Raw genomic sequence first — 15,991 nt, 5'->3', positions numbered from 1 at the left:
TTCAGAGGCCGTCCAACGATCCAAGTGGAACTTCGTTAAAAGCATAGATGCAAACAGCGGTTCAAACAAGGTAATTCAAAACTAAATATATGGTTTCCAGGACGTGCATGGTAACTGATTCCCTGAGTCTGTGTCTATGCAAAGATGTCACCATTAGTTTGTGACACGTCTAGCTCTATCGGGGGGTCCTAGTTTTCTCCTTAACAAGGCAGCAGAGACACACAGGTGTCTGCCGCAGAGGGGAATCAAGACTTAACTTTCAGACACAACACAACTGAGCTATTGCTTCTTCTTTTCTTTGCAGTGGCAGAGCTTTAGCACAGTAGCGAGGCAGATCCACCGGCTATTTGCTGTCACTGACTGGTCCTGAGGATGTGAGGAAATGAGCAAAGCCACCAGAGCGAGGATGCACCGGAGGAAAAGCCTTGATGGAGGAAGCTTTGAGAGGTGACTTGTACTGTGGTACGACTAATGAGACTAATGAGAGGAGATGGGGGGGAAATCACATTCACAGTAAACAACCTGAAAAGAGAAAAACAGAGAGAAGAAGGGGAAACGGCTTAGGGGCACAAAACTGTGACTCATACAACCGGTTGTTTGCATTTGTGATAAAGACGCATGTTCCGTTGTATGTGCTCGTCTCGTGTTTCAAGTTCCTTCGCTCACAAAACCGAGTTGTGTGTCGTTTTGTGCTTTGATGAAGAGCTTAAGCTTTGAAATGCAGAAATGTGGAGTTTAATTGTATAATCCGGACTTTGTGAGCCAGGAGAACCGGCGCTGGATCTGATCTAACAAGGCACACGGCTCCGCGGTAGACAGCTTTGAGAGGATTGGGGGGGGGAGTAAGAAGTGTGCGATTTTTAACAAGGGAGAGATTTGGATTTGGTCGCCTTTGTGACAGTCGCAAAGACGCACGCACAATGAAGAGAGAGAGGCAGGTTCAAGCCGAGCTGCATCCCTCCCTCCCTCTAGATGTTGTTTTTGAAATCGGATACTGAGGCAGAGACGGCAGCTGAAGAGACGAAAGCTCAGACGCTGAGATGAAAAATGGGTTTTTCTTTTTTCCCAGCTGTTCAGTACGTCCGGATTCCACACCCTGCTCGTTGTGAATATTCATATATCGACAAGGTTAACATTGATAAGTTGTCAGAAATGATCCTTGTTGGATATGATTTTAATGAAACATTCCTTTTGGTGTCAAAAATATTGACAAGGTGGCTTTGGTGGAATTGGATTTTGAGAAAAGGGCGAGTTAGGGGGTGTTAGTGATTTTTATCATTCTGCTCTGACTGATTCTCAGCTGAATGTCTATCACATATCATCACAATGTCGATTATCACTGCAGGTTAACATGGTTTAAATCAGAAACTGTCCTGGATTAACCTTAGTATTTGATCACTTTACATAAACAGACATGGCAAAAACAGTTAAATCATAGTTTAATCTTTTAGCTTAACTGTTAGCAAGTAGCTAGCAGCTTTATCATAAACTGTGGTCATACTAGTACTATACTAACTTATAATGACTAGTACACATGGCCACAGATAATCCATTAATAACTAAAAATAGTTCCAACAAGCAGATTGAGCATAAACATAACTGCTGTCTTTATAATCTATGTTTTGTCAGTGTACTTCTATAAAATCGTCAACAGGAGGCGTCACTCTGCAGCTATTTAATGCAAAAACGAAACACATCTATGAGCTCAACCTGGCCTTAGCTATCCTGAGCCCTTTGGAATATTGCAGCCCCCCCCCAGGAGCTGACCTCGTTCGGCAGGTTTCAGCCCGGGTCCCCTCTTCATCTTCATCTCACATTAATCCACACGGTGTCTCACTGGGCCGCAGCAGGGAACCTTTTGTCCCCTGAGGTCGAGGAAGCTGCCGCAAGAGGCACAGATGTCAGATGCAGAGATTGATGCAGATGCAGAGTCTCGGGTCTTTGTTTGTTTCACAGATGAATAAGTGCAGGTTTTATGTCTCTTGCCATCTATGCACAGCTCAAGGGAAAGGACACAGAGGAAAATACGAGACTTTCTTTAGTAAAGTTTTCCAAGAGACTGAAAGCAAATAAAGAAAGAAAACAAAATAAAAGCCATAAATTCTGCAGAAATAATATATGAAATATGTGTTCGCCTGTGCTGGAGTGTTAAGTTCTTTGTCTTATTTCCTTCCAGTCGCTCGCTTCTCATCATCATCAAGTTGATTTACTGAATTCACAGCTTCAGGATCGGTGTGAAATCTATAATTCAGGTTTGAAAGATTTTGCACGGGTTAGCTTTCACTCACGGACTTTACATGTCGCTCATAAAAATTAGCTCCTTATTCAGTCTGACAACATGTAGAAAAGAAAATAGCACACACCCCTCTAGTAAGATATGCACTGTGTGAACTACATGCCTGAAATATGGAGTAGATCAATTTCACGATTCTCCTTTACTTTGAAAAGTCAAAAAAGGTTAATTGTATAGGATGAAAACCCATCCTTTCTTCTTTCCCGACCCATTACACTTCCCTCCATCCAATTTTTTTCACAATGCAACACAATCTTCTGCTCAGTTTCGCCTGAATCCATCCAGTAGCTTTTGCATAATTGTGCTTAGAAGCAAACAAACAGGAGTCAAGGAAATAAAACATCAAAACTGGGACATTTTTCTCTCAAAACCTTCAAACTCTTTGATTGACAAGATTTCAAGGTTTAATCAGTCTCAAGTGTTTTTGTCATTAAACAGAATCAGGACAAAGGAACACTGCTCTTGAATAACTATTATCGACAGATAATTAGAGCAATCAAGATTTTACCCACTTAAAACCAAGAGAAACGGAACCAAACTGAAGTCTAAATCTTATTTATTACTCTTATTTATTGCTAAAAACTCTTCCCTGAACTTCTTCTCTGCTGGAATATATAAAAGCAGACACTCCCTCAGTGTGCATATACATCTGATTTTCATTTCCTGTATATATACGCTCACACACTCTGGGCCCGGTCTTGTTCTCGGTGCCTGTGGCTGCAGTCGTGACTTCTCCCTCGCTCGTTAACGCCGTGGCGCTGATGATCGACCAACGCGCCCTAATGACTCATGACCAGCTGACGACGGGTAGCTGGAAACCGTCGGGTCCCAATCACGCATCCGTCATGTCCGCGGTGACAGATGTTATCGCCTCTGTCCGTGTGTTCGCGGCGCGGCACGACTCTCTAAGCACCTTTCATTAACAGGCAGAATCCCGCCAACGCTCCAGCTCAAGTGGGAGCGGCGCCGTGATTACACAGGAAGTGAAGTGTACACATCCGTCATTAATCTGGTTATTGGGCAGCAGTCACCCGCAGCTGGGAGCGTAGGCCTGCTTTGATTCAGATTCAAACCCGGAGGCTGGCAAGGATCTACGGCGCTGGAGTGCCCTTGAGCAAAACACTAAATCCTTACGAGCTCTGACTGATGCTGGTCATCAATAAATCATCTTATAACTATTGTGCAATTTTTACCGCAGGTGCTGCAGTCGAAAACTTTTCAAGTTTGGCCCGACCGACACCGGAGAACAGAATCCCCCGAACAGCCTCCGAGGCCTGTGAACTCCTGATATCACCGTCAGCTTCCAGATAACAAGTTTGAGAGGTACATTTAGATTCAGGTAAAGAATCAAGTCAAACTTTTATTTCTGCTTCATCATCCTCTGTGAAAAGAGATCCAGCAGAGTTTTAGACTTTCTTTTTCTATTCGTCACAACCGAGGAGCCGTGCAGAGCGGGCAAGGAGGGATTTGTTCACTAGGGGGCGCTAATGCAATAATCTGCTGTGGGCCCCGACTGCGCCTCCTCACCCGGACCCAGGTTCCTGTATGTATGGTGACTACTTTAATCACTAACACTGACTGAAACACTTGAAGACTTGGCTTCCAAATACGTCTCAAATTCAAGAGGCACCTTCCTTTAAAATTGGCATTTTCTTGATTTATATTCACAACTCCCACATTAGCACATTTAAATCTGTGCCAAAGTGTAAGTACCGCATAGATTTAGGAAAGTCTGTTTTGCCTGCAGCCAAAATGTTCAAGAAGTCCTGCAAGTGATTAAACATCTCTAACTTTAATGACTAACGGGCAAACTTTATCTCCTAATGAATCCCAATGAGTTGAAAGCAGTTAACGCGAGTAAAGGGACCTTTGTTAGAGATTGATTCGTCTAGAAATGACAAAGTAAAAAGACTACTTGAATAAGAGATACAAGAAGTGATCTCAATCTTCTTGTACAACACACACACACACACACACACACACACACACACACACACCACGATTCAACTCGTTATAAAAGAATTGGTCTAAAAGCACCGGCAGGAGAACGAAGCAGGAAATTAGCGACGTCCACTCTACAAAGACGTTCTATTAACTCCACAACAGATACCGGATCTTTATTTACGCTAATGCCTGATTACAGCGTGCGTGCGCACGCCACGGTAACGAGACAGGTGGCCTGTTCGCTCCAGACAGTAGAGGAGAGTGTGGGTATATAAATACAAATCAGGCAGCCGGCGCCCACCAGGACCAAATCATGATAATGCAAGCTGTCCGAGAGATGCCAGCTCCATTTACCGACCGGACGCTGAGCTGTGACGCTGCTTTTATTCAGATGAGCCTTGATGAAACCACGCAGCAGAGGTGTGATGGACAGTCCAGGTAATTATTCCACAGGAGGTGCAATGATTAGGCTTCTAGGCCCCGGCGCTCCGAGCTCGGTGTTTCTGTGGAGTTGTTTTGATGCGTGATGTTTCCTCGCCGCTGCAGCTCCAGGTGGAGACGATGCAGACAGACTCTTCTCCCTCGCTCTCGTGGTGAGGGCTGCCATGCTGCCACTGACTCCGCTCAATCAACAGATGCTGGGTTTTTTCAACTTTCAAATAGTTCATTTCCAACTTCTCCCTCGGTTTCTCTCTCTCGCTCCAGCTTTCTGAAAAACAAAGACTGTTTCCATTGTGACTCTGCACAAATCTCCCTTGCAGCCTCTCGTTGCCTTTTCTCCTTTGCTCGTTCATTTACGTGTTTCATTTTTTGTTTTTTCGCCTCCCTGCAACCTTGTGGATCAAGCACAAAACAAACAAACCGGACCGATGAAAGAGCACATGAAAGCTTTTCAGCACAGCTTTGGTTAGGGATTAAAAATAATTACAAATTTTAAAGCCTAACCTATCAAATGCCTCTGCTTAGTTCCACACAGACGGCAGAAGTGAACCGCGGGTACAGAGAACACAGTTTTTTGTATGTTTCTCCTCGTACTTCATAGCTGGAGGCTTTTTCCTCCAGGAAGAAACAGTGTTTTACAGCCAGCAACTCGGCTGCAAGCTTCAGCTCCTGCAAATTGTTAGAAACAATAATCAACTCAAACTTAAAGCTATTACTCAGAACATGAGTCACTGTCCCACGGCTTGAAAAGACGTAGCGGCACAAATCTCAGCGTTTTGTGTATTTGCACGAACCGAGTCAGGTGTTTGCTCATTATTCCGACTCGTAGCGTTGTGATATGAAACTGCAGCTGCAGACCTTTTTGTTTTTTGGCTGCAATTTGCCTTGTTAAACGAGCCTCTTGCAAGTTCAGATGTACAGTGTCCTTGCGTCCAATTTGCATATTTGAGGCATTCCAGTGATTTACAGCACAGAAGCAATTAAACCAGAGGACGTCTCGAGGGTCCCCACCTGGTTTGAACCCAAACAGCCCTTTTGATCTCTGCTAAGCGGCCGCATTCATATTTTTTCCCAGACCTTATCTGAATAGAATTCAATTATTTCTGAATTCATGCAGCATCACCAAACGAGTCGGGGAGCCGGAGCAATCAGGGCAGGGATCTCCGGGATGAGTCGGGCAGTTGTGCATCAGGAGGGATGTGTGTTTTAACACTGCCCCCCCATGGACACCACAGGAAACACTTGGAGGTCTTTTATAATGTCTGTTTGGAATGAGCTGTTCTCTTCTTCTGTGTTGATGCTTCAGAATTATTCCTCCTCAATGGTGAGTCCTCATCAAACAGTTGTATAATTATCTGTCACTTTTATTGTTTGTGTGCTGGACGTTGTGTGCAGAGCATTTTTTAATGAAGTCAAGTGGTGCTCATCCTACCTGGTTTATCTGCAGTGAAGATTTTACAGTCAGACCCACATTCATAACTTTTCAAAATAAAAGCAGTAAATTCCACAGAGTATAAAGCATTGCAGCAACAAAACAAACCAGGAGATATCGGTCATCCTGTGTGTTCGACCTCACTCACTCACTCTGGGACCGTTTTCTCCAGAGTTACAGTCGCTGGATCACTTCCCCTTTAAGATGCCATCTGCCCTCACCTTATGTGTTACTCTTGTGAATCACACGCCGGCAGCAGTTACCGCTCGTCCACCGAGATGCCTGCAGCTTCCTCATCCATGCATGGATGATGAGGATGCGTGTTTTATGTTCCACATGCGACAGAAAACAGGATACATACCTTGTGGTTCCCATCTGCCACCGGCACATATCAAATCAAACATATGGCGGCAGTAAAAGGAAATGAGAGCCACTCCGAGCTGTGTAGATTAATCAAACCTTTGGAATTAACTAGATTATCAAGAAGATCTTTTACACCGTGTTTTGTCGTAAAATCGACATCCGCTCCTCCTATTCCAACGTTGAATCGTAAAAACAGACGCAGCGCCGTTGACAACTTTTCTTTTACGTCACACGGAGACATCAACTCGTATCGAGGAGCGTCCAGATAAACAGAGTTAAGACTCCCACGTGGGCACTCACTACTTTTACCGCCCCTGAAATGAAAAGGGGAGTGCCGCTCATCTGCCGCCGCTGTCGTTTATGGTTTAGTTTCTTGTGACTTGAAGTGCCGACGCTTTGATCAACAGGGAATTCATTTTGCTGACACGACTTTGTGGCTTTTCTGTTTTAAACAAGTGGACGACATCAGCATTTTTTCCAACATCGATAGGAAACGGTGGGTTCGTATCAGCGTAACAATGTAAAGAGAAAACATTTCAGTTAAATCTCTAAATAATGAACTGTTGCTCTCTAATCTACTGAAAGGCCTTTCTTATTTTTAATGTTATTCTACAAAGGACTCATCACAGGAAAATTAACTGTGATTTATTTTAGCAGGTGCAACTCTTGGGGCTGAGCCAAGAAAGAGAAGCCCAGTGCACCTACGCACTCGTTTGAAAGCTCTGGCAGCGGAACAGGGACTGTGTGTGTTTATTGCACATTTTCTGTGGCACAAAAGAGCTGAAGAGGAGGTGGCGGCGGAGGAGAGTCTATAAAGACGAGCGAAAGAGTCTTGACAGCCTTGGATCGAGATGCTCTTGAGTGGGTCGTCGACTTGAAGCTGTTCGCCTGCGTCTGGGTTTTCCACCATCGCCAGGCATGAGCACGCCACCTGCAATCAAACCAGCCTCTGAAGTCAGAGCATTGTTTATGCTTCGTTAATTAACCTGGAATTTAAGAGCACAACTGCAAAGACAATGTTAAAATGGAGAAAGAGGTCGGCTGAGGAGGGAGGAGGATGTTATTTCCATCTTTAGTGACTAAAGTGGAAGAAAAACACGACTTACTTTTCTGGGTTTGGCCACAGCTTCAGGTATTTCTCTAAATTCAGATTTGCCAGTTCTCTGGAAAGGACAAAATAAAGGCAGATGGTGAATTTATTAGCCAAACAAATATCTGGGGCTGGAGCCACGATTGTCCAAACACTGAGGTCATGAGCCTAGTGACCTGCAGCAGAAACGTCTAAGCTTCAATTCTTTGGATGCTTGATATTGGACGATTCTACAAAGCCACAAAAATGATAATGTCCACATTTCCAGTAAATGTTTGTTAAATATAACAGAGCTAACTTTTTATGAAAGGTTTACTGGCAATTGTGTTTTTAAAAAGAAAACGTTAACTGTGGGTCCAAGATTAATGTAATCCCTTCTTTTTTTATACTTTATGTATTAGATTCTTCCAGGCTGCGAAGGACCAAAATCCTCAATCCTTAATCCTTTCAATGGCAACAAGTTAAATGTTTTCCGTCTTTCCTCTGAAATGAAGAATAAGTATTTAATAGTAAAAAAATCAACTCTGAGAATGTGACCCAAAATTAAATTTCGGAGCATAACCGTATAAACGGGTGGATCCAGGACTAACACCTTGTTTCTGCCCCCTAGTGTCCAATGGACTGAATCGCATTTTTTCGCCGCCCGGTTTTGTGGAAACTGATCAAACCGATTTTTAATCAGCAACATCCAGGCCACTCAGTTTCCCTTATGCCTCTAACTGAAGTGGTAGATAATCTTTAAACCGTAATCAAGCTATCGGAGACCATCCAGCGCTGGTTTGGTTCTGGCTCTTCGGACACCGTTCTGCTCCGTCGGTCGGGGAGTTGGTCAGAGACCTTGTTATCCAGTCGGTCGTATCGGGAGTAAACTGAACAGGCCGGTAGCTGTGAGAAAAGTGCAGCCAAGAGGGCAGACACTTCCCAAATCCTGATGATTTCCAGATGAGAGCCCAGACTGCTCGGCCCGAGAGGAGAACACACACACACAGAGAGAGAGAGAGAGAGAGAGAGAGAGAGAGAGAGAGAGAGAGAGAGAGAGAGAGAGAGAGAGAGAGAGAGAGAGAGAGAGAGAGAGAGAGAGAGAGAGAGAGAGAGAGAGAGAGAGAGAGAGAGAGAGAGAGAGAGAGAGAGAGATCATAATATCATAATAAAAATAGGGAGGCTAAGGGAATGGAGGGAGTAGGGAGGAGGGAACAGTCAAAATGAACACGGTGAATGAAGGATGATTTGAGATGTCGAAACGCAGCAGTCGGGCCGTCTTCGTCCACCTCGGCGATGCTCACTTGCACCTGTGACTGTTTCCCTTGAGAGAGTCGGAGGCTGACAGGGGGGGGGGGGGGGAGCGTGCGCTGAGCTGTGACCCCAGCGTGAGGATCGTCAACATGACGCAGTGGTGGGCGCCGCTCGCCCTTGTCTACCTGTCCGTCTACCTGGCAGCCACTCAGCACCACAGGAGAGGTAGGCGCCCTCGTCTGCTCCACATCGAGTCTCTGTTTACCTTCAACATCCTCAAATATCACAATGTGTTTAAATCCTCCTCATTTTAAAGACTATTAGACTTGTTAGAAAATGGAAAATAAGCAAGAGTTATGATTTGTTTTTGTCGCACATCTTTGCTTCTGTGAAAGAACGTGTTTATCTCTGAGAGATCAGAGGCGTTGCCACATGACGGACGTCCACAGATAATTTTCCAGTGAAGAGTGACTGGCCTGATGTTACTGGATCCACTCACTGAGGAAATTCCTTTCTCAAAACTCACATAGCTTCAATTCTTTGGAAAAGACTCAAGAGGCTTCAGCAGCAGGGCCACTGACAGAGTTAGAGACTGTTATTTTGTATATTTTTATAACATTATTTGATTAAAAATACTTGTGTGACCCCTAGTTTGACAACCAAGCTGTTTTCTAAGAGTCAGGATCTTTGTTTTTGTATTTATTTGTTTCCTTGCTTCACTTTGGAGCAGTGTAAATACAACACTTGTATAGTTTTACCTTAAATCCAGACACAAAGCAACACTAGCATCCTAATAGAGTCTTGTCTTCTGAGCACCTGATGAATTTAAGCCCAGTGTTCATGTCACTAATGTCTCTGCTTTGGTCTCCACCAGCTCCTGAGGGAAATACCTCCTCAGCTGCTGAATGAACCACTAGGATAAGCTGCTGCTGTTTGTTTGAGGAGATCGACTTTAACTATGAAAAACAGAACATGGGCAATTCATACCTGAACACATCATATATATAATTTCTTACATTTCTATATTAAAACCCTGTCAAAAACTTTTCATAAGGCTCCTTGCAGCGACTCACAGAGTCAGACCTCAGCCCAGAGAATGTTAAATATGTTTTCTCATAGTTTAGCCTCTCGCAGATTGGGCTCACAGTGGGAGGATCAATGCTGAAGTCTGTGTTTACAGTGTAAATAGTGGATTTTGAGTCTGACTCTGATTCTTTGTTTGGATTGTAACGATCATTTGAAATACTTAGCAGAAGATGGTGCTACTGCGGCTTTTTAAACTCCCATTTTGTTGTTGTTTGTTTGTCCCCCCCCTCTCCTTCACACTCCCTCTCTCTCTCTCTCTGTATCTCTCTCATGAAGACATCCCTCCAGCCAGGAGTTACCCCTCCTAATTAATGAATCTCTGTTGTTCCCTCATCTCCTCGCAAGCCGTTAGCGGGAGATTACATGTTCCCTGCCTGTGCATAATGACACCGGGGGAAGCCTGCGCTGATTGTTTGGAGCATTGGCGGAGGGGGGGGGGGGGGGAGGCAAGACGGACGAGCGTGCACCGAGCGAGCAGCTGGGGGAAGCTGACATGTTGTGAAGAAGGACGTCTACGTTAAATCTTCAACTGATGTAAAAATAGACAAAAAACTTCAATTAACATAATGTTTGTGGGTAATTGGACACTTGGCTGCTAAAACACGCTCGAGCAGATGTGTTGTTGTTTCAATGAACGAGCTCACATGTGGGGGCGCGTGTACGTCGGAGCCGTACCACCACCGTAAATCGTGGGTGGGGGGGGCATTGCAGCCAATAGTTGTAGGGAGATGGACGTATCTCAAGCAGCATAAATAAGCCTTTAGTCGTTTTTTCTTTCGTAATCCTGCTTTCAACCCAACAAACCAAAGAACTGGAGTGAAAACATGATCTACTTGGCAAAGAATTTTAAAAAGCAGGTGTTTACGGTAAAACGTGGAACAAGCCGGTCGACTGAGGAGAACAAGGCTTGTGGATGAATGGATGTCGGGAAGAAGAAAAAACCCTTTTAAGACTCCACAGCAAGTCGAGGTTTGCATTCCAGGACGTAGACGCGCATGTTCCCTGGTCAACGACCAAGAGAAGGATTCACGACCAGAACCTCAGTGAATTCACCGCAAGGCGGCAGCTCACGTAAACATGCAAGAAGAAAACATGAACATGAAGGTGGAAAAGGACCAAAACGTGGAGCTGGTTCTGTAACGGTGAAGCCGCCAGAGGAAGTGGTTCACTGGCATTTATCGATGATTTCACTGGTGAGAGAAGCAACAGGACGAGGTCGAGAGGAGCTTCCTGTTTGTTCAGAGGCTCATTGGACAACGTTTCATCTCATGCCCCACAAGATTAAGCCAAAGTAGTTGGATTGCCCCCTGGTGGCTGGCTGGAGTATAACTCATTAACTCCGCTGCCTCCGTGTTAGCAGAGGGGACATGCATGGACCGAGCTAAACATTTTAGAAAATGTCAAATACGATTTTCCTTCTCTTTGATAGAATTTGGTTTTAATTTGTTAATTGTAAAAATCAGAGTGAAACGTTTGACAGTTTAATTTAGTTTCACTTCTGTGCAGACGTGTCGTCCATCTTCACTTTCGCTTTACGACAAGTTTGCTTGAGCTCAGAGAACAAGAGAGAGCCGTGGATCTGAGTCTCTGACTTCTGAAGGTGAAACTCACACAAAGTACCACCTATGGTTTAATGCACTTTAATGCACTTGAAATGCCAAGTGCTACGTTTTACAGATACAGTAAAAAATTACAGCCGTGCGACTCTGCACCTGTCAGCGGTGACACGAGATGACAATGATTCACTGGTTCAAGTCTCTACTTACTGCTCATCATGGAGGGAACCAGTGGGTTTGTAGGAAGAAGAAACGAAGGGTTTCAGACCCACCCACTAATTTTCATGTCCTTCCAGAGGTTGATGAATTTTTCTCCTCGCTGTCCTCAGCTTGTTCATCACCTGACCACCACGCCTACCTGTGCACCTGCTCCCGATGCCTCCATCAGCTCCTCGCTATTTATAGCTTCCCCTTTCCTTCGCTCTCCTGCCAGATCGTCTGCGGTGCAGCTCAGCCTCAGCGTTCCCGTCTCTTTGCTTTCAGCTCAACCAGTTTGCCCCCAAGCCATTTAAGTTTCCTGCTACCTGCTTTTTCGAATGTGCAAGACTCAACTGATTCGTTACCAAACCGATGTTTTTGTTTTTTATCCTCGACCTGTTTTCTGAGTCTCCACCGATCCTCCGCCAAGCACATGAGTGTTCACCTGCAATAACCTCTCATTCCAAACTGCTGGAGCTGCTTTTAGAAACATGAAACAGACACTTTGATCCACATTAAAGGACCAAAAAAAAACGAGAAGGCGTGGAAAAGTTTTATGTTAATCACTGATTATTAATTTTAATTGTGAATCACCACTGGGTTCATGGCCTCCGAGCTGTCGTCCCCCCGCTGCGCCTCCATTCTTCACCTCCTCGTTCTAACGAGCGCACGCTCCCCCGGGGTGGGGTTCTGTTTACATTGAGTAAAAACCCTGCTGATAATGTAGCGTCTCCTCTGCTCAGTATCTAATGTGAGTGCACGGGCGTTCCACTCGGGAGTCGTTCACTCGACGAGGGCGTACGTTCTCACCGACAAGTTGTGGTGCACTGTACTTTACTCTCCTGGTGTTTAGGAGGAGTTAGAACCAATTTATCTCCAAACAAATGTGAAACGTTCAATAGTATTTAAAGGGGGTTGGTTTGCACAGGGGTGGGGGGGGGACTTTGGACTCCTGCCCTCTTGTCCTGTTTCTCAGAAGTCCTGGCTGCGGCCCTGCTCGGGTGGGGACGGTTGAAGAGGTGAAGGTTTTACCAGGACGACACATATGCACCTAATTGTCCCCAGCTGTTAAATTCTAGCACCAGAACTCCAAGCCACAGATTGTCTTTACGTCCTGAGCGGTGTCTGGGCCGTGAGAGCGAAGCCAGAGCGGAGACTGGCAGTCGCCCAGGCAGGAGGCAGGTACACGGGGAGATCAGCCAGTTGCATGTGGCGTTGGCTCGGCTCACAAACGCCATAAAGAGCTAAATGTATCTGGCCTGCGAGGCTTCGGGCAATCGGGCTGATCATTACTGCAGAACTGGCAAGGCAGCTCGCAGAGGGTGACGCTGTAGGGCCGGAGGAATTCAGATCAGGCCCGGTGTTTATACTCTACACCTCATTAAGATCTGTGTGTGTGTGTGTGTGTGTGTGTGTGTGTGTGTGTGTGTGTGTGTGTGTGTGTGTGTGTGTGTGTGTGTGTGTGTGTGTGGGTGGGTGTGGGTGTGTGTGTGTGTGTGTGTGTGTTTGTGTGTGTGTGTGTGTGTGTGTGTGTGTGTGTGTGTGTGTGTGTGTGTGTGTGTGTGTGTGTGTGTGTGTGTGTGTGTGTGTGTGTGTGTGTAAGCCAAGTGCTGGATGGCAAAAGGAAAAAAGTGAAACAGCTGAAAAAGGGGAAGCAAGATCTCTGGAGAAGCTCAGTGGGAAGTTTTAACTTCCATTATTAGAATCCTCTCTCTCTGCTCTAATCAAATTCACTTTTCCCCTCTCTCTCTTTAAGTCAACAAATTGCTCTCGGAGTCTCCGACAATAAAAGATTCACAATATCCACATGTTTAAAGAGTCTGGGAAGAAAACGGAGACACATTAGAAACTGTATTAAATTGGAAACGTGAAAACAATATTCCTTGTTTTTATTTCAACCTTGTTTCGATTGCTAGTGGGAATATCTGCTCCTTGTATCTGGCGTGGTTAGATCCAGGCTCATTCAGAAACATCCCCTTGAACCCAGTCCGTCTGATTTCATTAAGAATTCTGAGAATTTAGCTTTTTATCATGCTTTTGCATTTCAAGCCACAGAACTAAAAGATGAGTTAAAGCTTTTAGGTTTTTCCTCAAAAACTTCTTTCTTTTGTTAAATATTAATTTTAACCATTTTCAGGAGGTGAATGGTATAAAAATTCCTTTAAGTGCTACAGAGTCCTGCAAATTAAGTGTTGGAACATAACACAGTTAAAAATATAAATGTGTTTATTGCAAAGTTAATCCATTACATTCTTTATTTGGGGTTTTTACCGAGTTATTATGTGTGAAACTATACTTGCTCAAATATAAAATGGGATTATTATATCATAGTTACGAATTATGAGTTCTCTCTGGAGAAACGGTGTCTGACAACATGAAAAAAAGAGTCCACCTCGATGTGGAAACCTCAGATCTCGGGGCCTCTGGGCTGTAACATATATCTGGACTTACTCTTTAAAATGTGAGAATGTCAAATACACCTGCCTGACCTGTGAGCGCAGGTACCTCTGGATCCACTGCTAATAAATATGGGAGCATCTGCCACAGACCAGTTACCCTCTGCTCAGCTGGAGCCGGGTCCTCTCCCGCCTGCATAATATTTGAGCAGTAATGAATCTGTGTTGACTCGATCTGTGGCCCACCCACACACATGCAGCAGTGGCTCTAATCTGATTTCCCTCTCTCCCCTGTGTTCCAGCTCTGTTTCCGGCCGCGTACAGAATAAAGCGCGAGGCGTACTCGCTGATCAACCCCACGTTCCAGCACTCGGTGGAGGACGTCAACCTGCTCTTTGAGGTCGGTTTAGATCCCATGGCTTCAGGGAAATGAAATGACTCACTTCACAGGAAGCTCGTTTGAATGTGTAGCGACGTTTCCAAGTCGCACATGTGTGGTCCACACTGTTCAGAAGAGGATTGGGACAAGGCACAATGCAAAGAGGAGGAAGATTTTATTTTTATTTTTTGCATTTGGATGAAGTCGAAATGTCAAGAAGAAGGATCAGGAGTTTTTTTATTTAGCATATTGAGAATTAAGTCAACATTTTAAATAGGTGGAAATGTCACAACAAGTCAAAATGTCAAAAATAAAGTCCGAATGCAGAATATTTTTACATATGCTTTTGCATAAATCGAGAATAAAGTAATACAACGTAAAGTGAAATATAGCTAGAAAGTTTAAATGTAGATAAAAGTCAATGAAGTTGGATAAAGTCAACATTTTAGAGGTATTTAAAATGTCATAACATGTGCACATATGATAGATAGATAAATTGATCAAATTTCAACATTTCATATTAATTCTAGAAGATAATGAAAAAATATCTTCCTCCTGTTAGTTTGACTTCAACGTTTCTCATTCTCAAAAAGCACAAGAAAGAAAAAAGCTTCCTGGTCTCATGTTATGCTCGACCATCATTCTCTTAACATCCAGCTCCTGTTGGACAAAGAGAAGAAGGAAAACACTGCGTACTCGTGCTAATCATTAGCAGAAAAGTGAAATATGTGTTTACGCCGTCTTCCTGACAGTGAAGCATGTATTAATATCCCTGTGTCAACCAGATGACGCAGTTCTTTGGTGTCAGTGTCTGTAGAAAGTCCTTCTGTGTCTGTGAATGTAAATGTGTGGTATCTCCCCAGATCCTGCTCGCTGGAATGCAGATAGAAGGCGAAGACAACGCCATGCTGATCCCAGATGGGGAGCTGGCGTCCCTGAGAAGCGTGGAGAAGCTGGACGTCATCTGCGAGGACGTCCTGCCCAAGAGGCTGTCCGACATCCGGCGTCTGACGGCAGAGCTCGCCGGGCGCCGGCGGCGTCTGAGCTGGCAGGAGTTCGAGAGGACGGTGCTGACCCTGGTGTTCGCCGCCCAGACGCTGGCTGGATCCAGCAGCCCGCAGCAGAGGGAGGCCTGGACGGAGGCGCTGCTCCAGCTGTTCAGAGCTGTTCAGAGAGACCTCACCCCCGCCCGAGGAGCAACCTGAAGACGGACAAGTCATTATCAGTCTGATGTGTGTAATTATCTGAAGCTTATTTTAACCCGAGGCAGTTTCATGTATAGTCTGCATACTAACTGTAGACATTATGTTCTGTTACACAACTATTCTTAATTCTACTAACTTAAAACCACAAGTTTTGCAAAAGCAGTAAGAGATTTCCATGCTTCAGAAAATAATTAGCTTTGCTGTTTCTAATAACAGGAAACGATGCCATGTATGAACTTTAACACTGCTTATTTGATTAAATGGACATATTGGCTGTTATAACTGTTAGTTGGTATATCTGGCTGTGAATGTGTTTGATCAAACATGAAAAAAGGTAAAACCAACAAAGTATCTGAGCTCCATTGAGCCACAGGC

At 44.6% G+C, this 15,991-nt stretch overlaps 1 protein-coding gene across 1 annotated transcript; it reads left to right on the top strand.

Annotated features, from left to right (window-relative positions):
- The first annotated feature begins 8,945 nt into the window (after nt 1-8,945).
- LOC133013981 (protein FAM180A) lies at nt 8,946-15,788 on the top strand. Its single transcript, XM_061081077.1, has 3 exons — nt 8,946-9,021; nt 14,335-14,432; nt 15,275-15,788. Exons 1-3 carry the CDS (start codon nt 8,946-8,948, stop codon nt 15,614-15,616), a joined length of 516 nt encoding a protein of 171 aa, XP_060937060.1. The 3' UTR covers nt 15,617-15,788.
- The last annotated feature ends 203 nt before the right edge of the window (nt 15,789-15,991 follow it).

This window comes from Limanda limanda, chromosome 1 (assembly GCF_963576545.1).
Source record: "Limanda limanda chromosome 1, fLimLim1.1, whole genome shotgun sequence".
Classification (NCBI taxonomy): domain Eukaryota; kingdom Metazoa; phylum Chordata; class Actinopteri; order Pleuronectiformes; family Pleuronectidae; genus Limanda; species Limanda limanda.
This window is presented reverse-complemented; position numbering and strand designations above follow the sequence as displayed.

Bases quoted from the DNA above. Each gene is read 5' to 3' on its own strand.
- LOC133013981 (XM_061081077.1), top strand. From the start codon at position 8,946: ATGACGCAGTGGTGGGCGCCGCTCGCCCTTGTCTACCTGTCCGTCTAC. The intron at 9,022-14,334 runs GTAGGCGCCCTC...CCTGTGTTCCAG, and splicing joins CACTCAGCACCACAGGAGAG to CTCTGTTTCCGGCCGCGTAC. The intron at 14,433-15,274 runs GTCGGTTTAGAT...GTATCTCCCCAG, and splicing joins ACGTCAACCTGCTCTTTGAG to ATCCTGCTCGCTGGAATGCA.